This window comes from Hypanus sabinus, chromosome 5 (genome assembly GCF_030144855.1).
Source record: "Hypanus sabinus isolate sHypSab1 chromosome 5, sHypSab1.hap1, whole genome shotgun sequence".
NCBI lineage: Eukaryota > Metazoa > Chordata > Chondrichthyes > Myliobatiformes > Dasyatidae > Hypanus > Hypanus sabinus.
In genome coordinates, this window is record NC_082710.1 from 12,699,804 (window position 1) to 12,723,050 (window position 23,247).

The window sequence follows — 23,247 nt, forward strand, 5'->3', positions numbered from 1 at the left end:
AAAATTGTTCTTAGCTTAAGAAGCCTAATTTGAGTGACCTAAATAATTTACTAACCTTACTTGTCTACTGTCTATAATTTTTTTTACAAGAAAACAGAAATATTGAGACAAATACTGTGCGTGCAGATATCTGCCCTGTACCATGAGTCAAGTATAGATGTGACAAAGGAACCACTGATCTCCCCAGTACTTTGCTCCACAACCACAATGTTCACAATCAGAGTTACCATCTCCAATGGGATCCCACTATCAAGCACATCTTTCCCTCCCCCCCAACACTTTTCGCAGGAATGGATCCCCATATGGCTCCCTTGTTCATTTGTCCCTCTCCACTTATCCTCTTCCTGCACTTAACCCTCACAATTGCCACACTTCCTCCCTCACTACCATCCAGGGCCCAAACAGTCCACCTCTGAGTCTGTTGAGGTCACCTATTGTATCCAGTGTTCCTGGTACAGTCTCCTGTATATCACTGAGACCCAACATAGGGTTGAGAGACCGCTTCACTGATCACCCTCACTCCATCCGCCAGAAAAAGTGGGATCTCCCAGGGGCTACCCATTTCAATTTTACTTCCCTTCCTATTCTGACATATCTATCCATGACCTCCTCCACTACTGCAATGAGGCCACACTCAGGTTGGTGGAGCAACATCTTATATTCCGTCTGGGTAGCCTCCAAACTGATGGCATAAACAATGATTTCTCGAACCTCCAGTAATTGCTCCCATCTCCTTCTATCTCACTGTTCCCCATTCCCATTTCCTTCTCACAGCTTATCTCTTTACCTGCTCATCACCTCCCTCTGGTGCTCCTCTCTTTTCCTTTCTTCCATGGCTTTCTGTTCTCCTATCAGATTCTACCTGCTCCAGCCCTTTATCTTTCATCAATCAACTTCCTAGCTCTTTACCTTACCTCTCCCCCTCTCACAGTTTCACCTATCACCTACTACCTTGTACATCTTCCTCCCCTCCCCCCACCATCTTACCCTAACTTTTAATCTCTTTTTTCCAGTCCTGATGAAGAGTCTCGGGCCAAAACATCAACTGTTTACTCTTGTTCATAGATGCTGCTTGGCCTGCAGAGCTCCTCCTGCATTTTGTGTGTATTACTAGTAAAAAGAATGGAGTTAACTTTAACTCAATTTTGACCACAGTGCACTGCGCTTTTTGATTACCTAAACAACAGCATGGAAGGAACTGTGTAACTTGAAGGCATTTTCTGATGCAAAGGAATGTCTACATAGAGCTGAATGCCACAAGTTCTTGAAAGTGTAAAGGGTAATGCCAGCTCCATCATGGGCAGTAGCCTCCCCACCATCAAGGATATGTTCAAGAGGCAATGTGTCAAGATGGCGATATCCTTCATGAAGGACCCTCACCATCAGGACATGCCCTCTTCTCTTTACTACCATCAGAGAGAAGACACACACTAAATGTTTTAGGAATAGCTTCTTCCCCTCCTCCACGCTTCTGAGCTGACAGTGAACCCATGAACGCTACCTCACTATTTGCTCTTTTTGCAGTACATTCATTTTTTTAATATACATTTCTCATTGTATTTTATAGTGTATCTTATGTATTGCAATGTATTGCTGCTGCAAAACAACAAATTTTATGACATATAGCAGTGATAATAAGCCTGATTCTGAAGTTCAGAAGTGACATCTAAACTAAAGATCACTTTCCACTAGGAGGCAACAATGCTCTACAAACTCATTTGGAGGCTAGGTACAAAAATATTGTTACTGTTAAGAAGTGAGGTTTTTTTTTACAATTAGGGATCACCAATGAAGTCAGTTCTTTTCAATGATTAAGCAGCCTTACTATTTTAGTAACAACCAAATTCACAGATTAATACATGTCTGTGAATCATTAGTAGTATTATCTTTAACATTATGTTCATTGCCTTTTAAGAATTTCATGATATAAGAATCAAGAAGGGGATAATGAAGAAATCAAAAAGTTATTAGTACACAGTATACCTGATTTATCATAAGCATATCCACAAAATGGAAGCAACTGAATAAGTATAAATTTATCTATTACAACTCTGTATCAAAGCAAAATCTTTGCTATTCCCTTTGGAGATGGATAATCTGTGAAACAAGATCTTCTGCACCAGGCTCTATGTACTGAGAACCCCCTGCTGATCTTCTCTGGAAGTCAAGAGTATATGCATGTGTCAGGAGGTAATTCGCTATGTCCTGCACATAAGCTGATTCAGGCAGCTCTCTATATAAACCCTGGGAGAATCTTAATTCAGTGCAGGCCATCCTGACCTACTATATTAGAGTTTAAAATAAACACATCTGTCAATTGGTGAATAGTGTGTTTTAAAATAATTAATTGAGCTTGAATGAAAATGATTATGCACTACAGTTTTCCTACACTTTCTCATTAGTAATAATAATAATAATGTATAATACTTCAAAATATAATTTTATTCAAACATCCTATTCAGTTTCTGCAGAACGATTGGCATGAATGCAGGTGTATTTTGATGAAACAAAATAAATAATGGGGATTGTTTTCTAGGGATGCTCCAAAGACAGCAGCTGGAAAGACAGGGGACTTTGTTAACCCCAATACTTCCTTCCACCAGTCTTAGACATTCCTTCCTCCAGGCTCAGACTCCAGCAGGGCCACATCATGCTCTGCTTTGTCCCAGGACATGCTTTTCTGCCTGATTCCTACCAATTGCAGAGCAAATTAAGATGAGCCTTCTAAACCAAGAGGCCATCCTTCGCATTGCTGAGTGTGCAATGGGAAAGTCTATGAGTCATAGAAAAGAAAACAATGCCATTCTAGTTTTGACAACTTTCTTTCCTCTCTTGAAGGCACTAATATTCTCATAAGATATTCCCAGAGCAGTGGTTGCTTTTCTATCTTTAAATGGGGCTTACACTTGTAGGATTATGGACACTGAATGTCATCTGGCTATATAACACACATGGATAATAAACAGGTGAATAAATGAATGTGGATAAGGGCCAAAATTGCCGAACAAAGTGCTGCTTAGCTGGAGCTAGTATCTGGCAGGGGTACTGGTACCCAAAAGAATTGCAGTTCATAATTCACCATCAAGGAATAAAGATCTGCACAGGGGTAACAGTGATGGAAATGCAGCATCTCAGGCAGTGCTTCAGTGTGGGGTGTGGTGGGGGGGCGGTATTTCTGTAATCATCTAGTTGAATAATGGATAGTAGATTGTGTTCATTATGTAAGGGTAATAAGTACCATGGAGAAGATTCAAAATTTTCTATAGGGTGAATGGTGCTGAGCCAGAAGTCATTGCAAACACAGCAAAATGAACTTTGTATAATTAGACTTTCAGGAACTAGAGATTAAGTTCTAAAGTAGGCTGCCAATCATGGATACCACTTAATCGTGGTCTGACACCATTCAATTCTACACTGTTTGCCGACCCTAATTTATTCTACAGATTGCTCCTCACTTTCCCCCCATTGATAATCTAATATTTACGGATATTACTGTTCTTTAGGCATCCCCTCAGACAAGCAGCCTACTTAACCTATTCATACCAAAGCAGATTCAGCAGTGCCTCCTTCCTGCATAGTTTGAAAGATACCGATGAATGAAGTTTCTTGAACACATTTTTGAAACTTGCCCTCTAATATTTCGTTGTAATTGAAGTTTCTTGCTCTACATATCATGTACATCTCTGTAACTTCCTTCATATTTACTCCTTGGTTTCCCTTACTAGTTTTGGTCCAAAGACTGTCCACAGAAGCTCAACAGTTGCCTTCCCAATACTAGACTCAGTCAGCATGGTAAGCATTGAGGCCAATGGTAGACTAAGAAGCCACAGAGAAGCTCACAGAGTGAGCAGAGTGAACTGATAGATTTAGCAGAAAGAACAATGTAGTTTAATGCATTGATGTCCAAGATCAGGGAGAGAGAAATACATCATTTTTTGAAAATAACAGGACATGGTGGTTAGTAAAGCATATAAATGCTGAACGTTGTATATCATGAAGGTTGTGATTGTGATTTCAGTAATATAACACTGGTTAGATCATAATCAGAGCAGTGAGTCCAAATCCAAAAGACCTATGGAAGATGCAGAAAAGATTCTAGTAAAAGTAGACTACTTCCCCCCCCTCCCCCACCACAGATGCTGTCTGACCTGCTTTCCTCCAGTATTTTGTGGGTATTGCTTAAGATGTCCAGCATCTGCAGAATCTCTTGTGATAGAAGAATAATTTTGGGGATAAGGGACCTCATCTATAAGGACAAATAGGAAAAGCAGGGCTTATTCACTTTAGGATATTTGAGAGGAGATTTAACAGGAACACAAGAGGTTTTGCAAATGCTGGAAAACCAGAGGAACACACACAAAATGCTGAAGGAACTCAGTAGATCAGGCATCGTCAATGGAGGGGATTAAGCAGCTGACATTCTGGGATGAGACCCTTTATCAAGAATGGGAAAAAAAGAGGATGCAGCCAGAATAAGGATGTGGGGGAGAGGGGGAGAGGGGAAGGAGTGCAAGCTAGCAGGTGATGCAGCAGGATTGTGACAGGTTTAGCTGCAGTAAACTAAGAGCTACACATGAGTGGATGAGCTGAGAAAATGGGTTCAGCAATGATGTTAGGAAAAGGTAATTTGTTATGCAGAGGAACACAAACAAAATGCTGGAGGAACTCAGCAGGTTAGGCAGCGTCTATAGAGAGGAATAAATAGCTGACATTTCATTAGGACTTAGCCCGAAGGGTCTTGATCCAAAACAGCGACTGTTCATTTCATTCCATAGATGCTGCTGACTGCAGAGTTCCTCCAGCAGTTTGTGGGTTCCTCTAGGTTTTCAGCATCTGCAGAATCTCTTGTGTTTGTTATAGAGTGGTTATGATCTGGCACTCACTACCTACCAGAGAGATGAAAACTGGCTATTAAAATTTCAAATGTGAAAACTAAATACAGTGGTGCTAGAAAGTTTGTGAACCCTGTAGAAATTTCTCTATTTCTGCATAAATGTGACCTAAAATATGATCAGATCTTCATGCATTCTAAAACTAGATACAGAGAACCTAATTAAATAAATAACTCAAAAAGACATTATACTTGCTCATTTATTTATTGAGAAAAGTAATCCAATATTACATGTATTTGTTGGAATAAGTATGTGAATCTTTGCTTTCAGTAACTGATGTGACCCCCTTGTACAGCAATATCTTCAACCAAATGCTTCTGGTAACTGTTGATCAGTCCTGCACATCAGCTTGGAAAAAATTTAGGTCATTCATCCTTACAAAACTGCTTCAACTCTGGGATGTTGGTGGGCTTCCTTGACTGAACTGTTTGCTTCATATCCTTCCACAACATTTCTATAGGATTAAAGTCAGGACTTTGACTTGTCCATTTCAAAACATGCGTTCTCTTCTTTTTAAATCATTCTGTTGTTGATTTACTCTTGTCTTTTGGATCATTATCTTGTTGCATTATCCAACTTCAACTGACAAGACTGCTACTCTGACATTCTCCTGTAAAATGAATCATGATTGCAAACTGTCCATTCCCTGAGGCAGCAAAGCAGCCAGAAACCATGATGCTCCATTCACCATGCTTCACAGTTGTCGATGAGGTTTTGGTGTTGGTGTGCAATGGCCTTTACCCTCCAAACATAGCAATATGCATTTCTGCCAGAAAGTTCAACTCTTGTCTCATCTGTCCACAGAACATTGTCCCAGAAGCACTGCAGAACATCCAGGTCATCATTTGTAAACTTGACACATGCAGCAATGTTTATTTTTTTGGAGAAGAGTGGCTTTCACTGCTGTGTCCTTCCATGAACACCATCCTTACTCAGTGTTTTTCTTATAATGGACAAATGAACAGAGACTTTAGCAAGTTCTAGAGATTTCTGCAGATTTTTGCTTCTAGCCTCAGGTTCTTTTTCACCTCCTTCAGCAATGCACATTGTGCTCTTGGTGTAATCTTTGAAGGATCCCACCCCTAGGCTGAGTCGCAACAGTACTGAGTTTCCTCCATTTGTAGACAGTATCTCTTACTGTGGACTGACGAACACTCAGGTCCTTAGAAATGCTTTTGTAACCTTTTCCAGCTTCATGCAACTCTACAATTCTTCTAAGGTCCTCTGAAAGCTGTTTTAAAAGAGGCATGGTGTACATAAACAAACCTTTCTTGAGAAGAGCAGGCTTTCAGTAACTTGACCTTGTGTGTCTTTTTTTATATAGGGCAGAGTACCTCTCCAACCCACACCTCCAATCCCATCTCATTCTTTGAAGCACCTTACTCCAAATAGCTTTTGTTGAAAGCATTACCCTAGAGGTTCTCATATCTTTTCCAACATATACATGTGATTTTAGATTATTTTTCTCAATAAATAAATGAACAAATATAATGTTTCTAGTATTATTTATTAAATTGGGTTCTCTTTATCTAGTTTTAGGACTTACGTGGAAATCCGATCACATTTTAGGTCTTATTTATGCAGAAATAGAGAAAATTCTACAGGGCTTACAAATTTTCTAGCACCACTGTAGATCATCGAGGAAAGTATTACCAAGCCTACAGCAAATCAGTTTAACTGATTGGCTTAAAGGCTTTTAGAAAATCAGGTGAGAAGTGGGGTTAGAAAGCAAATGCACAAGGCCCGTTTTCATTGGATAGCTACGTATGCACATTCCATTAACATTAGTCACATGGCCGTAACAGGTTCCTGGGGCCATGAGGGCCTGTTACTGTGCTATATCACTATACAAAATAGAAATAAAAATAAATATGGGCTATTTACTGATAGGGGAAAGGAACCATGGTTGAGTTTTCTTATTAATCCAATAGTTCTTCCATTAAATCTGCAGGGCTAGTCTGAATAGCTCAGCTAAGTGAGCAGTAAGGGGACTTGAATTAATTTTGAACATTGAACTTTGTGTTCAGCTTGACTAGAGACTGAAATTATAAAGGATATCTAGATTTTTTTAAATGATGAAACCTCAGAGGGCTTGAATATCCTATCAACAAATATAGCCAGAAATTAGATCATTTACAAGGAAAAAGATGCAGCATCTTTACAATTTTAACACCATTTCTCTGCACCAGCCCCGTCCTCCTCTACCTTCCCAAATGCCAACCTCAACAAACCACCTACTTTCCTCCCCCCCCCCCCCCACCACAATGTTCAACACAGACACAGCGCAGTACAGGCCATTTGATCCACAATGTGCTGTCTTTTTGACTGACTCCATGATCAAACTAATGCTTCCTGCCTGAACCCTCCATTTTTCTTTCTATTTCCATTCTCAATTTTGACTGAAGATGGGCCAATTCCAGGTGCTGATACTTGTCAGATCCTGATCTTTGAGACAGAGTCACTCCAGAGGCACTGTCTGTCTGAGCCTCTAGTCTATCAATAACTAAATGCAGCTCTTCCAAACATCCATCTTATACAGTAATTTTGATCCATGAAACTTGTAAGCCATTGTCTTTATAAGGGTTTTAACACAAATTTCTCTTATAGAATGGCTGTGGGTGCAGGGGACAGGGATTCAGGTTCATGGATCATTGGGATCTCTTCTGGGGGAGGTGTGACCTGTACAAAAGGGATGGTTGCACCTGAACCCGAGGGAGACCAATATTTTCGCGGACAGGTTTGTTAGAGCTGTTGGGGAGGGTTTAAACTAATTTGGTAGGGGGATGGGAACTGGAATGAAAGGATCTCAGGATAGGATGGATGGTAACAAAGCAAAGATAGCATGCAGTCAGTCTGTCAGGAAGGGCAGGCAGGTGATAGGACAAAATTGCAGCCAGTGGGATGAATACCAGTGCATTGTGGATGCAGAATCAAAAAGGGTAGCAAATACAGTACTAAAAGTGTTAGATCTCAATGTAAGGAGTATAAGAAATAAGGTGGATGATCTGGTGGCACTATTACAGATTGTCGGGCATGGTATTGTGCCCATTACTGAATCGTGGCTGAAGGATGGTTGTAGTTGGGAGCTGAATGACCAAGGTTACACATTTTATTGGAAGTTTAGGAAGGTAGGTGGAGGGGGTGGCATAGCTCTGCTGATAAAGAATGGCTTTAAATCATTAGAAAGATGCAACATAGGATCAGAAAATGTTGAATCCTTGTGGGTCGAGTTAAGAAATGACAAGGGTAAAAGGACCATTATAGCAGTTATATATGGGCTTCCAAACAGTAGCTGGAATGTGGACTACAAATTACAATGAGAAATAGAAAAGCTGTGTCAAAAGATCAATGTTATGATAGCCATGGGAGATTTTAACATGCAGGTAGGTTGGGGAAAATCAGGTTGGTAATGGATCTCAAGAAAGTGTATTTGTTGAATGCCTACAAGATGGCTTTTTAGAGCAGTTTGCTGTTGAGCATAGTAGGGAATCAGCTATACTGAATTGGGTATATGTAATGAACCAGAGGTGATTGGGGAGCTTACGATAAAGGAACCTGTAGGAGGCAGTGATCACAATACCGATTGAGTTCAATTTAAAATTTGATAAGGAGAAAGTAAAGTCTGAGGCAGCAGCATTTCGATGAAGTAAAGGAAATTACAGTAGTACAAGAGAGGAGTTGACCAAATTGGAAGGAGATGCTGGCAGAGCAGCAATAGCTTGAGTTTCTGGCAAAAATGAAGTAGATACAGGATAGATGTATTCTTAAAAACAAAGAAATACTCAAATGGCAAAATAGTACAACTGTGGCTGATGTAAAAGTAAAAGAAAGAGTATACATAAAATCAAAAATTAGTGGGAAAATAGAGGATTGAGAAGTTTTTAAAACCTACAGAGAGCAACTAAAAGAATCATTAGAAGGGAAAAGATGTAATATGAAAGCAAGCTAGCAAACAATGTCAAGGTAGATAGAAAATGCTTTTTCAAGTATATAAAAAATAAAAGAGATGAGGGTGGATATAGGAACGTGAGAAAATGAGGCCAGAGAAATAATAATGGCTGACTAGATGACAGATATATTTAATCCCATCTTTTGTAGGTAAGGGAGCCAAATTTTCAAAAATACATCATATTCATTTCTTAGATTATACGTAATTTTTTCAAGTTGAATACAACTATATATTTCATTATTCCAATGATCCATAGTAAAATATAAATCAGATTTCCAAGTAACTGCCATAACTTTTTTAGCTACTGCCAATGTAATTTTTATAATTTTTTTTTGATACTTATTCAAGTTTCGGTATTGTCCCTTCAATATCTCCTAATAAAAATAATATTGGACTATGTGGGAGTTGTACTCCAGTAATTTGTTCCAATAAAAGTCCTAGATTTATCCAAAATGGTTGAATTTTAAAACAAGACCAAGTAGAATGTAAAAAAGTACCAATTTCTTGATTACATCGAAAACATTGGTCAGACATATTTGAATTTAATCTATTTATTTTCTGTGGTGTTATATATAATTGATGTAAAAAGTTATATTGTATTAATCTAAGTCAAATGTTTATTGCATTTATCATACTATCAGAGCATAATCTTGACCAACTTTTTCCATCAATTTTAACATTCAAATCAGATTCCCATTTTTGTCTTGATTTATGAATTCCAGATTCAATTGTCTGTTTTTGAATCAAATTGTACATACAAGATGTAATTTTTTTAATTTTTCCTTTTTAAATTAATATTTCTATTTCACTAGGTTTTGGCATCAACATTGTTTGACCATCAATGCATCCTAGCATTCTAAAAGAGATAGTGATAGAGATTGTGGCGGCAGTAGCAATAATCTTTCAAGAATCATTGGACTCTCGCATGGTTCTGGAGGACTGAAAATTGCAAATGTCACTCCACTTTTTAACAAAGGAGTTAGGCAGCAGAAAGGAAATTATAGACCAGTTACCTAACCTCAGCGGTTGGGAAGATGTTGGTGTCAATTGTTAAGGATGAGGTAATAGAATACTTGGCGACACAGGACAAGATTAGACACAGTCAGTATGGTTTCTTTAAGGAAAAATCTTGCCCAACAAACCTGTTGGAATTCTTTGAGGAGATTACAAGTAGGATGGATAAAGGGGATGCAGTGGATGTTCTATATTTGTATTTTCAGAAGGCCAATGACAAGGTACCACACATGAGTGCTTACCAAGTTAAGAGTTCGTGGTATTACAGGAAAGTCACTGGCATGGTTAGTGCATTGGCTGATTGGTAGGAGGCAACGAGTGGGAATAAAAGAATCCTTTTCTGGTTGGCTGCCAGTGACTACTGGTGTTCCACAGGGGTTAGTGTTGAGATTGGTTCTTTTTATACTGTATATCAATGACTTAGATGATGGAATAAATGGGTTTGTTGCCAAGTGTGCAGGTGATACAAAGATTGGTGGAGGAACAGGTAGTGTTGAAGAAACAGGAAGGCTGTAGAAGGACTTAAGACAAATTAAGAAAATGGGCAAGAGAGTAGCAAATAAAATACAATGTTGGAAAATGCACGGTCATGCGCTTTAGTAGAAGAAATAAACGTGCAGACTATTTTCCAAATGGGGAGAAAATCCAAAAATCTGAGATGCAAAGGGCCTTGTGAGTCCATGTGCAGAACACTCTAAAAGTTAACTTGCAGGTTGAGTCGGTGGTATAGAAGGCAAATGTAATATTAACATTCATTTCAAGAGATTCCTCGCCTTGAGTATTGTGAACAGCTTTGGGCTCCTTATCTAAGATGTGCTGATATTGGAGAGGGATCAGAAGAGGTTCATAAGGATGATTTCAGGAATGATAGGGTTATCATTTGAGGAATGTTTGATGGCTCTAGATCTGTACTCATTGGAATTTAGAAAAATGAGGGGGGATCTCATAGAAACCTTTCAAATGTTGAAAGGCCTAGAAAGAGTTGATGTGGAAAGTAAGTTTCCCATGGTGAGGGATTCCAGGACAAGAGGGCACAGCCTCAGGATAGAGGGCCATCCACTTAAGACAGAGTTGTGGAGAAATTTCCTTAGCCAGAGGGTGAATTTGTGGAATTTGTTACCACAGGCAGCTATGGAGGCCAGGTCGTTGGGTGTATCTAAGGCAGAGATTGATAGGGTCTTGATTGGCCACAGCATCAAAGGTTACAGGGGAATGGGGCTGAGGAGGTGGAAAAAAAAAAGGATCAGCCATGATTGAATGGTAGAGCAGACTCAATGGGCCAAATGGCCTATATGCTCCCACATCTTATGGTCTAATCAATATGCTCATGTGTTTTACAGAGCTCAGAAAATTTACGCTTTTCTATTTACTGCAGTAGAAATCACAATGCACATAAAATCTACCAGTAATGTTCAATAATTCTTTCCTTTCGAGTCCTTTAAACGGAAAAAAAATCTACACGTAATTATCAACAATATTAGAAGTATAATGCAGTGCATTTGAGTTTTATTTTAAATGTTCTATCAATCTACAAAGACTCATACGTGTACTCCTACGAGTTCTCGAGACCACCATCTGCTTCATGTAGGTTATCATGTTCGGTGATAATTTTGAGGAATTCACCATGTCTTTTATTCTTTTTTGGAAAACCATCAAGTCATTTTCTTTTAAAAAAAAGCCTTTTCCTACTGCTTGTTACCTGAAAGAATCCCGGTGGTACCGGGCCTACTGGCATTCCGTCTCCTGGGGGAATGTTTCCTAGCACTGGACTGGGAGCTGCTGCTGCACTCTGCAAAGAAAGGCAACTCCTGTGTCATTACATCCTGGAACAAGGAACTGGCACACTTCCTAAGTGTAAAGAATAAAATAACACATGCTCCGAATCAATTAAACTCATGACAAAAACAAATCTAAATATATCTTTTATGTGCAGCAAGTGTTTACATAGACATACCAAAATCATAAAACCATAACATTATTTAAAAATCTAACTGCTGATTTGAAAGACAGTCTCTACAATGAATGGCTGGTTTAGCCAACGATCAGAGCTAAATAAATCATGTATTAAATTTACACATCAATCTATTTTCCAGACACAATATTCCAACAATTGCCACAAAATAATATTACTTGCACAATACACTCAGTGGCCACTTTATTAGGTACACCTGCTCATTAATGTAAATATCTAATAAGCCAATCATGAAGCAACAATTCAACGCATAAAAGAATGCACATATGGCCAAGAGGTTCAGTTGTTCAGACCAAACATCAGATTGGGGAAGAAATGTAATCTAAGTGATTTTGACTGTGGAAAGATTGTTGGTGCCAGATGGGATGATTTGAGTATCTCAGAGACTGCTCATCTCCTGAGATTTTTCATATACACCCGTCTCCAGAGCTAACAAAGAATGGTGCAAAAAACAAACAAAAAAACTAGAGAGTGGTAGTTCTGTGGGTGACATACCTCTGACAGGGGTCAGAGGAGACCAGCCAAATTGGTTCAAGCTGAGAGTAAAAGTCAACACTCACTCAAATAACTATGCATTATAACAAGTGGTGTGCAGAAAACCTCTGAACACACGAGGAAGTACTAATAAAGAGGCCAATGAGTGTACAATCATTGTAGTGGGTCAGAAAGGTGAAGAGAAGGGATGTTTTGACAGAAGTATACATTAATAGCCATCCGTTAGATCTAAGGATCTTTGGTTGTGCCATCCAGATCTATACAGAACAGGTTTTGAAGGGAAAGGTGCTTCCAGAACAATGTCAACTTTTTAAAAGTTACTATTTTTGAGTTTAAAAAGTAGTCTAGGCTTTGATGATGTTCTGAAGGAAGTTTAATTTAATAACCACTGAGAGTTTTAACATATTAATTCAGTACACAAGAACCTGGAAAAGTCAGTGGAGGAAGAAATGAGTTGAGTAGGGCAGGTAGAGGCATAATTGATGACAAATCAACCCAGTCGACATATCATTATTCCAAACTTCTTTAGTAACAGTCTCAGACACCAAAAGTAAACTTAAACTTGTAATGATTCAAAACACAAGAAGCAATACAGTGAATAAATGAATATGTTCATGGTTTCAATATACAGTGGATTCCAGTTAATTTGGTCATCAGTTAATTGAGACAGCTGTTTATTTGGGAGAATTCTTGAGGAACAAAAACTAATATAGAGAATATCCGGGATTCCCTTCATTTATTTGGGACAGTGTGCTGCTTAATTGGGACAGAAGACTTGCTGAACGGTTTCCAACTAGCATCAAATGCATGCACCGGTGCAGCCATTAGACACTACACAGTGCTTTGAGCGAATACTTTTAAATAACTTCAGTTATAAGTGCTTATGTTCAAAAGGTGGTGATTTTTGTTACTGATAGTACACAAGAAATAAGCAGTAAGACAACTCAGAACTTTTTGCTCACTATAGATTCAAGCATTCAGGTTTGACAATGCCAGAAATGGCCAGTAGGGAAAACTAAACTATTTCACTACTTTAACAAGTTAGTAATTGTGAAGAATTTCAAGGTATCAACAATCAAACTGAATCAGGATCTTGAGGATGCAAGCATTAATACATTGTTTGAAAGCAGTCCACTATCTGCATGAGATATCTGTGCTGATTTTGTTCATTTACAGTCAACCAAAAGAACATGCCAGCGCACACTGAAGGAATTCCTCTGTCAATAACTATTAGGAACTAATACACAGTTTTATAGTACTGGGCAACACACAAAAAATGCTGGAGAGACTCAACAGATCAGGCAACATCTACGGTGTCAAGGCTTTGGGCTGAGACCCTTCTTCAGTTCTTCAGAAATGCTAGTTCTGAAGCAGGGTCTCAGCCTGAGACGTTGATTGTTCATTCATTTCCATAGATGCTGACTGACATATTGAGTCCCTCCAGCAACTTGTGTGTGTTGCTTTGAATTTCCGGCATCTGGAGGATTAGTAGTCTAATTGCTCTACATTCCATTTAAATATGTAACTTGTTACTCAGTTAAATGGTAGTTTCACACTTTTTAAACTATTTGCATGAAACTTCGGTTAATTGGGGCAACCACTTAACTGGGCCAAATTGGTCCTGATGTATCCCCAAACAACCAGAATCCACTGTATTAGGTAACTGGGCAAGCAGTAAGAAAATGACATGTAACACAGAGGAAATGTAAAATGATGCAAACAGTGAGATACCATGATATACTTTATAATGACTGGAATTGAATCATTATATAGAAACAAAGTGACCGAGAAGTAACAAATACTCAATTGATTTAATGTTTAAATATGACAGTAACGAACTGAAAGTCCAACTGATAAAATAACAATAAAGTCAAATTAAATTTACTTTGAGTTTACAATACAATAGTATGATAAGATGGACTCCTGGCCTCACAATCTACCTCATTATCACATTATACCTTATTTTCTGTTTGCACTGCACTCCCTTGTAACTAACACTTCATTCTGCGCTCTGTTATTGTATCATTTTGTACTACCTCAGTGCACCGTTGTAAAGATTTGATCAGTATGAATGGTATAAAACACACGATTTTCCATTATACCTTGGTACGTGACAATAATTGACCAGTTTCAAATTTTACACAATTGCTGTTGAGGGAGTGCAGGGAGAAGAAAAAAACCACAAATCCCTTCCCACTTTTATGCAAATTACAGATACAAGAATAATGCTGTATGCAACCGTTTTAGAGGCAGGAAATGTGCCTTTTCCCTTTCTGTCTCCAGAATGAAAAGAGAAAATACTGGAAAAATTCAACAGGCCATGCAGCATGTATGGAAACAAAGACAGAGTTAATAAGGACTTTACAATCTCGAGCATTAGAGAATGATGGGGAGATTCGACAGAGGTATGACATCTTAAGGGGTATAGATGGTGTAAATGCAAGCTGGCATTTCTTCCACTGAGGGATGAGACTAGAATCAGAGTTCATGGGTTAATGTGGACAAGTCAAATGTTTAAAGGGTGAACCTCTTCAATCAGAGGGTGATGAGAGTGTGGAACCAGCTGACGGCACAAGTGGTGGATGGAGGTTCGATTTCAACAAATTTGGCTATGGTCCAGGTATAGGTCAAGGAACTAAGCAGAATAATATTTTGACACAAACGATGAGCCAGGAAGTAGTTTCTGTGCTGTTGTGTACTTACTCTGAAACATAATGCTTCAGATCAAAGAAACTGAATCAGAACATGAAGAGAGAGAAAGACAAAAATGCAGAAAATGGTTAAAACTATTTGGTTCATTGATTCTGCTCCACCATTTCATCATGGATGATCCAATTTTCATCTCAGTTCCAGTCTCCTGCCTTCTCCGTTTCCCTTCATGCCCTGACCAATCAAGAATCTAACCTCTGCCTTAAATATACAGAAAGTCTTGGCCTCCACAGCTGCCTGTGGCAGTGAATTCCACAGATTTACCACACTCTGACTAAAGAAATTCCTCATTTCCATTCTGAAAGGATACCCCTCTATTCTGAGGCTGTGCCTCTGGTCTTAGACTCTCCCACCATAGAAAACATCCTCTCCACATCCACTCTATCAAGGCCTTTCACCATTTGATAGGTTTCAATGAGGTCACCCCTCATCCTTCTGAATTCTAGTGAATAAAGGCCCAGAGCCATCAAACTTTCTTCATATGACAAGCCATTCAATCCTGAAATCAATTCTGTGAACCTCCTTTGAACCCTCTCCAGTTTCAGCACATCCTTTTGAAGAACTGGGGCCCAAAACTGCTCATAACACTCCCAAGTGAGGCCCCAGCAGTGTTTTACAAAGTCTCAACATTACATCCTTGCTTTTATATTCCAGTCCTCTTGAAATGAATGCTAACATTGCACTTGCCTTCCTCACCACAGACTCAACCTGCAAATTCACCTTCAGGGAATCCTGCACAAGGACTCCTAAGTTCCTTTGACCCTCAGATTTTTTTTGTATTTTCTCTCTGGTTCAAAAATAGTCAACCCTTTCATTTTTTCTACCAAGTGTATGACCATACAGTTGCCGGCACTGTACTCCATCTGTCATTTCTTTGCCTATTCTACTAATCTAAGTTCTTCTGTAGCCTCTCTAATTCCTCAAAACTACCTGCACCTTCAGTCATCTTCATATCGTCTACAAACTTTGCAACAAAGCCATCAATTCCATCATCCAAATCATTGACATAAAACATAAAAAGAATCAGTCCTAACGTAGATTCCTGTGGAACACCACTAGCTATTGGCAGCCAACCAGAAAAGGATCCCTTTATTCCCACTCTTTGCCTTCTGCCAATCAGTCTCTGCTTTATCCATGCTAGAATTTTTCCTGTAATACAGTGGGCTCTTAGCTTGTTAAGCAGCCTCATATGTGGAACTGGAACCTTGTCAAAGGCCTTCTGAATATCCAAATACACAACATCAATCAATGCTCCTTTGTCTATCCTGCTTGTTATTTCATCAAAGAATTCTAACAGATTTATCAGGCAAAGATTTTCTCTTAAGGAAACTAAACTGATTACAGTCTGTTTTTATCATGTGCTTCCAAGCACCCTGAGACCTCATGCTTAATAATCGACTCCAACATCTTCCCAACCACTGAGGTGAGACTAACTGGTGTATAGTTTCCTTTCTTCTGCCTCTCTACCTTCTTGAAGCATGTAGTGATGTTAGCAATTTCCCAGTCTTCAGGAACCATTCCAGAATCTAGTGATTCTTGAAAGATCATTACTAATATGTCCACAATCTCTTCAGCCACCTCTTTCAGAACTCTGGGGCGTACACCATCTGGTCCAGGTGACTTATCCACCTTCAGACCTTTCAGTTTCCCAAGAACATTCTCTTTAGTAATAGTACCTTCACAGTCTTCATGACCCCTGACACCTGGTTAAGGGATGGATAGTCAAGACAAAGGGAGCTTCTCTGAAAAGGGGTTGGTCAGAGTTCCATGGGGATAAGTTGCAGAGTTCTTCTTGTAAATGGGTTAATGGAAACATTGAGAGCGATAATATAAACGAGGTGTAACATGTTGCTTAATGGGGGGGGGGGGGGGAGAATGAAAGCAATTTTGAGGAATGGCTGTGCAAATGGAAAGAGAAATTCCAAGCCAGTATCACAAATGGAAGTTTTATAGCAGAAATTTGGGTGGCATTGCAGTGGTTAGTGTAATGCTATTACAAGAGTGACCTGGATTCAATTCGGCCCTTATCTGTAAGGCATTTGTATGCTCTCCTTGTGACTACGTGGATTTCCTCTGGGTGCTCGGGTTTCCTCCCACATTCCGAAGACATATGAATTAGTAGTTAATTGGTCACATGGGTGTAATTGTATAGCATGGGTTCATTGAGCCAGAAGGGAAAACCAGTGTAATAAACAAAACACTAAATAAAAAATAAGTGACTAGTTCTGATACAGAGAAAGTAAACTATTTGAACATGTTGAATTCTAAAGAGTTCAAGGAATATATTATGCCCATCAAGAAAATGTTCCACGCTTCCATGACGAAAGTGTAAGAGTCCACAGGCAGATAGGTCTGAGTGGAAATGGAATGGATAATTAAAGTGCTGGGAAGGAAAAATTCACAGTGACGAGTTCTTAGTCGCATCTTTGTACCCCTTAACTGAACATCACAGGCCTCACTTCCTCAGGAGATCATTCGTCTTCAGCTTCCAACTTCTTGTCTTGTAGCCCCCATAGCCCACAGCCTTTTCATCCCCACAGTCAAGATTATATAGGTAGACACACTATTTCTGCTGCTCTCCTACTGATCCTATTGCTTCTGTCCTGTTCGATTCCATTCAGTTTCCCAATACCGATATCACCATTGGTGCTTTCCACCACTTTGATTTGCAATTTCCTGTCCCTACCAGCTCATCGTTACCATGGAGATACAGTCCCACTACACATCTAGCCCAAATCACAATGGTCTCAGGCCGCTTTGCTTCTTTCCTGAAGAGAGGCCCAACCAGCTTCACTTCAACAAGACTAACTTGCTTGCTTGAACTCATTCAGACATAGAAGAAATTCTCCTTGAACTCCATTCACATTCTCTAAATCCAAGGGGTAGCTATGGAAACTCATGTGGGCTCAAAATATTCTCAGCTTCTTGTGAGCTAGCTGTGATATTGGCTCCATGATGATTGAGTGAATACAACAATATCTGGTTGGTGCTTTGCCATCTATAGGACAACTCCTGCAATTTGATTAGAGGAGTTTTCAGGATCTATTACGTTTCACTGTGTCTGAAACCAGTTCTCGCTCACATACAACTATATAACAATTACAGCACGGAAGCAGGCCATCTCGGCCCTTCTAGTCCGTGCCGAATGCTTACTCTCACCTAGTCCCACTGACCCGCACTCAGCCCATTACCCTCCATTCCTTTCCTGTCCATATACCTATCCAATTTTACTTTAAATGACAATACCGAACCTGCCTCTACCGCTTCTACTGGAAGCTCGTTCCACACAACTACCACTCTGAGTAAAGAAATTCCCTCTCGTGTTACCCTTAAACTTTTGCCTCCTAGCTCTCAACTCATGTCCTCTTGTTTGAATCTCCCCTACTCTCAATGGAAAAGGCCTATCCACGTCAACTCTATCTATCCCCCTCATAATTTTAAATACCTCTATCAAGTCCCCCCTCAACCTTCTACATTCCAAAGAATAAAGACCTAACTTGTTCAACCTTTCCCTGTAACTTAGGTGCTGAAACCCAGGTAACATTCTAGTAAATATTCTCTGTACTCTCTCTATTTTGTTGACATCTTTCCTATAATTCGGTGACCAGAACTGTACACAATACTCCAAATTTGGCCTTACCAATACCTTGTACAATTTTAACATTACATTCCAACTCCTATGCTCAATGCTCTGATTTATAAAGTCCATCATGCCAAAAGCTTTCTTCACCACCCTATCTACATGAGATTCCACCTTCAGGGATTTATGCACCATTATTCCTAGATCACTCTGTCCTACTGCATTTTTCAATGCCCTACCATTTACCATGTATGTCCTATTTGGATTGTTCCTACCAAAATGTAGCATCTCACACTTATCAGCATGAAACTCCATCTGCCATCGTTCCGCCCACTCTTCTAACTGGCCTAAATCTCTCTGCAAGCTTTGAAAACCTACTGCATTATCCACAACACCACCTACCTTAGTATCATCTGCATTCTTACTAATCCAATTTACCACCCCATCATCTGGATCATTAATGTATATGACAAACAACATTGGACGCAGTACAGATCCCTGAGTCACCGGCCTCCAACCTGACAGTTATCCACCACTACTCTCTGGCATCTCCCATCCAGCCACTGTTGAATCCATTTTACTACTTCAATATTAATACCTAACGATTGAACCTTCCTAACTAACCTACCGTGCGGAACCTTGTCAAAGGCCTTACTTAAGTCCATATAGACAACAATCTTTATTCAGCCAGTCCAGTTTTAAAATGGCTTGCTATATAATTTCAGAAAGAGGACTAAGAGTCACCTCCCATGCATGAGGAGTTGTATTAGTCTTAGTTTTTCTTTAACAAACACGAGAAAATCTGCAGATGCTGGAAATCCAAAGCAACACACACAAAATGCTGGAGGAATTCAACAGGTCAGGCAGCATCTATGGAGAAGAGTATTCAGTCAATGTTTCAGGTCAAGGCCCTTCATTGGGAGACCTGCTTTGTTCCTCCAGAATTTTGTGTATGTTGAGTTTAGTTTTTTTTGGTTCATCCTGGAAGCATTTGCCATCTGTTCCCTGACTACTGCAATTTCTCTCCCCAAGGCCTAGTTACGTAAAATGAATGCAAGAAGTTTTCACAGTTCATCATCTACAGTATCTCACAGCATTTTGGCCTGGTGTGGATGAGTAGTTTTCTTGTGCTTGTTAGTGGCTGCTTCTACGATTCCAATTTGGGGTTTTTTAGCAACCTCTGTTTGGCAATTACTATAGCAATTCCATTCTTAAAAACATGGACATTCCCCCTAAAAAAATTTCATAAAAATCTCATTACTATCATTATATAGCTGATTGAAAATAAAGAAAATATATGATGAGAAATTATGGCCTGTAATCTATTTCAAAGTTATTATACAAACAATTTACAAGGAAGAATATTTCTGGTATTGATACAGTATCAGGAAGGGAGAGAGTATGCAAAAGCCTCCCTCATAATTGAAATCAAATTAAAAGATTAAAGAAAGATTAAAAATTAGCTTTATTTGACCAATACATCGAAAGATACAGTGAAATATGTCACTTCTGTCAACGACCAACATAGTCCAAGCATGTGCTGGGGCTGCCCGCAAGTGTTGCCATGCTTCCAGCACCAATGTAGCATGCCTTCAATTTACTAACCTTAACCCATACATCTTAAGAATGTGGGAGGAATCTGGAGCATCTGCTGGAAGCCCACGCCATCACGGGAAGAATGTACAAACTCCTTACAGACAGCGGCAAGAATTGATCTCCGGTCGCTGGTACTGTAAAGTGTTATGCTAGCCACTATGCTACCATGCCGCCCAAACTGCAGTTTACACTGCAATTTTATATTTTATATTAGTTAATGTTGTTTAAGTACACACACAGCTGCACATTCATTCTATATTTGTTTTCACAAAAATACATAAAGCTGTACCATGAACAGCTTGTGAAACCACAAGATTTAAATGGATGAGGAAGTCAGTTGTACCCAAAACCACATTGAATCTCACACTGGCCATGAGGATGATTTAAGATACTATTTCTCAAAGGATTCTGATGTTTTTTTCGCGCTATACTTTGTTAAATTTACTCTTTGTAATGTCCATCATAATTATATCTTTATTTACACAGTATTTTAAAATGTAAAATTGTCCCAAGGTAGAAGGCACAGGTAGTGTTATACACATGGTAGTTTTCCCAATTTCCAAGTTCTAATGTTGAGTGAATTTGTACCACACAGCATTTGAACCAAGAGCACCAGCTTTATCTCAAATTTGGAAAGTCTGCCTATTTTTGGTCAGAGAGTCTTTCAAATGAGGACAGACCTTTAATATCATGCACATTAATTTTATCAATAATTCAACAATATTGAAAATCCAAATGCATATCTACTATGTTCCTTGCATTATTACCATTATTTTTCTTAAAACAACTTGTGGTGATATGGGGGAGAAAGGGGGAAGAGTTAGAATAAGCAAGTGGAAAGGGGCTGGCTGTGGCACACATCAACTCCAGCCTTCAAGGTGACATCAACCCATGGTAATCTGTCTACCATCAAACCAAGCCCATTGCAGATGCCATTTCCCTAATCTCCAAACTCTTAGGTCTAGGACTCTACATCATAATCTTTAACTGCCTGGTAACAGATACAATCACCAAGGATAGCTACAACACCTTTCACACTGAAGTCTTTGAAAGCACTTATTATTGGCCTCAGTTGGCAGGAAGGAATTAAAATGCCATCGATCAAATATCCTAGTACATCTTTCAGGAGTATAATATTCAATCACATCACTTGCAAAGCATTTCTATCTTAGCAAGAAACAAACATTTGAGATGCAACAGAAGAAAAATGCATATGCACAAGAAATCACTACTTTTGCAAGTGTTTTTTATCAATCTCTTGCCCATCAAACACATTTCCAGTTTGTGTCATGTCTGAGTTTCCAGAATTCACTTTATTTCATGATCCCACTTTATACCTATCAGCATTTTTCCAATTCACTATCAGAAGTCCCACTGAACATCTGTAACTCACATTACAATCATTAAATGTTTGCAAGAAAACAAAACTGTGGCATTTGAGGGCCTTTCTTGTTTTGTTTATGGATTTATAACACTTAAAACAGCCAGCATTTATACAAAACAGCATAAATACTATTTACTACTTCTCATTGCTAATTATAATATACAGCTTTTATACACATGTCAAATTTAAAATATATACAATAAATCATCTTTGCAAGCTTCTGAGCTTGATGCAAATGATGTGGAAGAACAACCCGGTCAGAGAACCCTTGTGATAAACAACAGCCAGTTATTATTTCTTACAATTACATAAAATGCTAGAGGAATTCAGGAGGTCAGGCAGCATCTCTTTCTCCATTCGTAATCTGGTTATTCTCTCATCCCATTTCTTCTCCTCACTTGTCCAACACCTGCCTCTGGTTCCTCACCTCCCTTTCCTTTCTTTCATGGTCCAATGCCCTCTCCTATTAGATCCTTCTTCATCAGTCCTTTACCTCTTCCCCCATCACCTTCCAGCTCCTTACTTCATCAATATGCCAAAAGCTCATTCTGATCCTATCAATCTATTTTTAAGGAATTATGGACCCAGTCTTTGCTCCACCATACATGTCAGAGCCCTACGTTCACTGTTTTAAGTCTTACTCTGGTTTGGTCCCCCCAAAGAGCAGCACCTCATATTTGTCTACATTAAATTCTATCTACTATTTTTCAGCCTATTTTCCCAGCTAGTCAAGGTCACACTGTAAGCTTTGATAGTCTTACTCACCGTCCATGACAACTCCAGTCTTGGTGTAATCCACAAATTTGCTGATACAATTTACCCCATTATCATCTAAAACATTAATATAGATTAAAAACAACATAGACCAGTACCGATCCCTGGGGCACACTACTAGGGGTTCCAGTCTGAGAGACATGCATCTATTACCACTCTTGGCTAAGCCAATATTGAATCTCATTCAGAATCAGAACTAATATCATTGGCATATGCTTTGAAAACTGTTGTTTTGCAGCAGTAGTATGTTGCAAGATGTAATAATAAGGACTATAAACTACAGTACAAAAAGCAAAAAGAAAGGACAGAAAATACTGAGGCAGTGTCCTTAGGTTCATTGTTCATCCAGAAATCTGATGGCAGAGGGGAAGAAGTGATTTCTTGAAATATTGCGCGTGTATCTTCAGACTCCTGTACCTCCCTTTTGACGGTAAAAATGAGAAGAGGGCATGTCCTGGGTGATGGCGGTCCTTAATGATGGATGCCGCCTTTTTGAGGCATCCCCTTTTGAAGGTATACTAGTCCCTGATGGAGCTAGCAAAGGTCACAATTTTTTACAGCTTTTTTTGATCCTGGGTAGTGGTCCCTCCATTTCAGATAGTGATGCCACCAGTTAGTATTCTCTCCATGGTGTATCTGTAGAAATTTGCAAGTGTCTTTGGTGACATACCAATTCATCTCATGAAATATAGCCACTGGTCTGCCTTCTTGGTAATTACATCAGTATGTTGGCCCCAGGATAAATTGTCAGAGATGTTGATACCCAGGAACTTGAAACTGCACACCCTTTCCACTTCTGATCCGTCGATGAGAACTGGTGTGTGTTCCCTTGACTTCCTTTTCACAATCAATTCCATGGTCTTACTGATGTAGATACAAGGT

The 23,247-nt window shown here is 39.2% G+C and overlaps 1 protein-coding gene across 8 annotated transcripts in view; it reads right to left on the minus strand.

The window, feature by feature from the left end:
- The window catches only part of LOC132393927 (single-stranded DNA-binding protein 2), a 319,942-nt gene that overhangs the window by 86,258 nt on the left and 210,437 nt on the right, over positions 1-23,247 (minus strand). For 7 of the 8 annotated variants that reach the window (XM_059969374.1, XM_059969375.1, XM_059969377.1 and 4 more), the window contains one exon: positions 11,555-11,644. The exons of the other annotated variant lie outside the window; for it this stretch is intronic. In XM_059969374.1, coding sequence (XP_059825357.1) covers positions 11,555-11,644 — 90 coding nt within the window. The remainder of the gene's footprint in view (positions 1-11,554; positions 11,645-23,247) is intronic. 8 annotated transcript variants of the gene reach the window in all.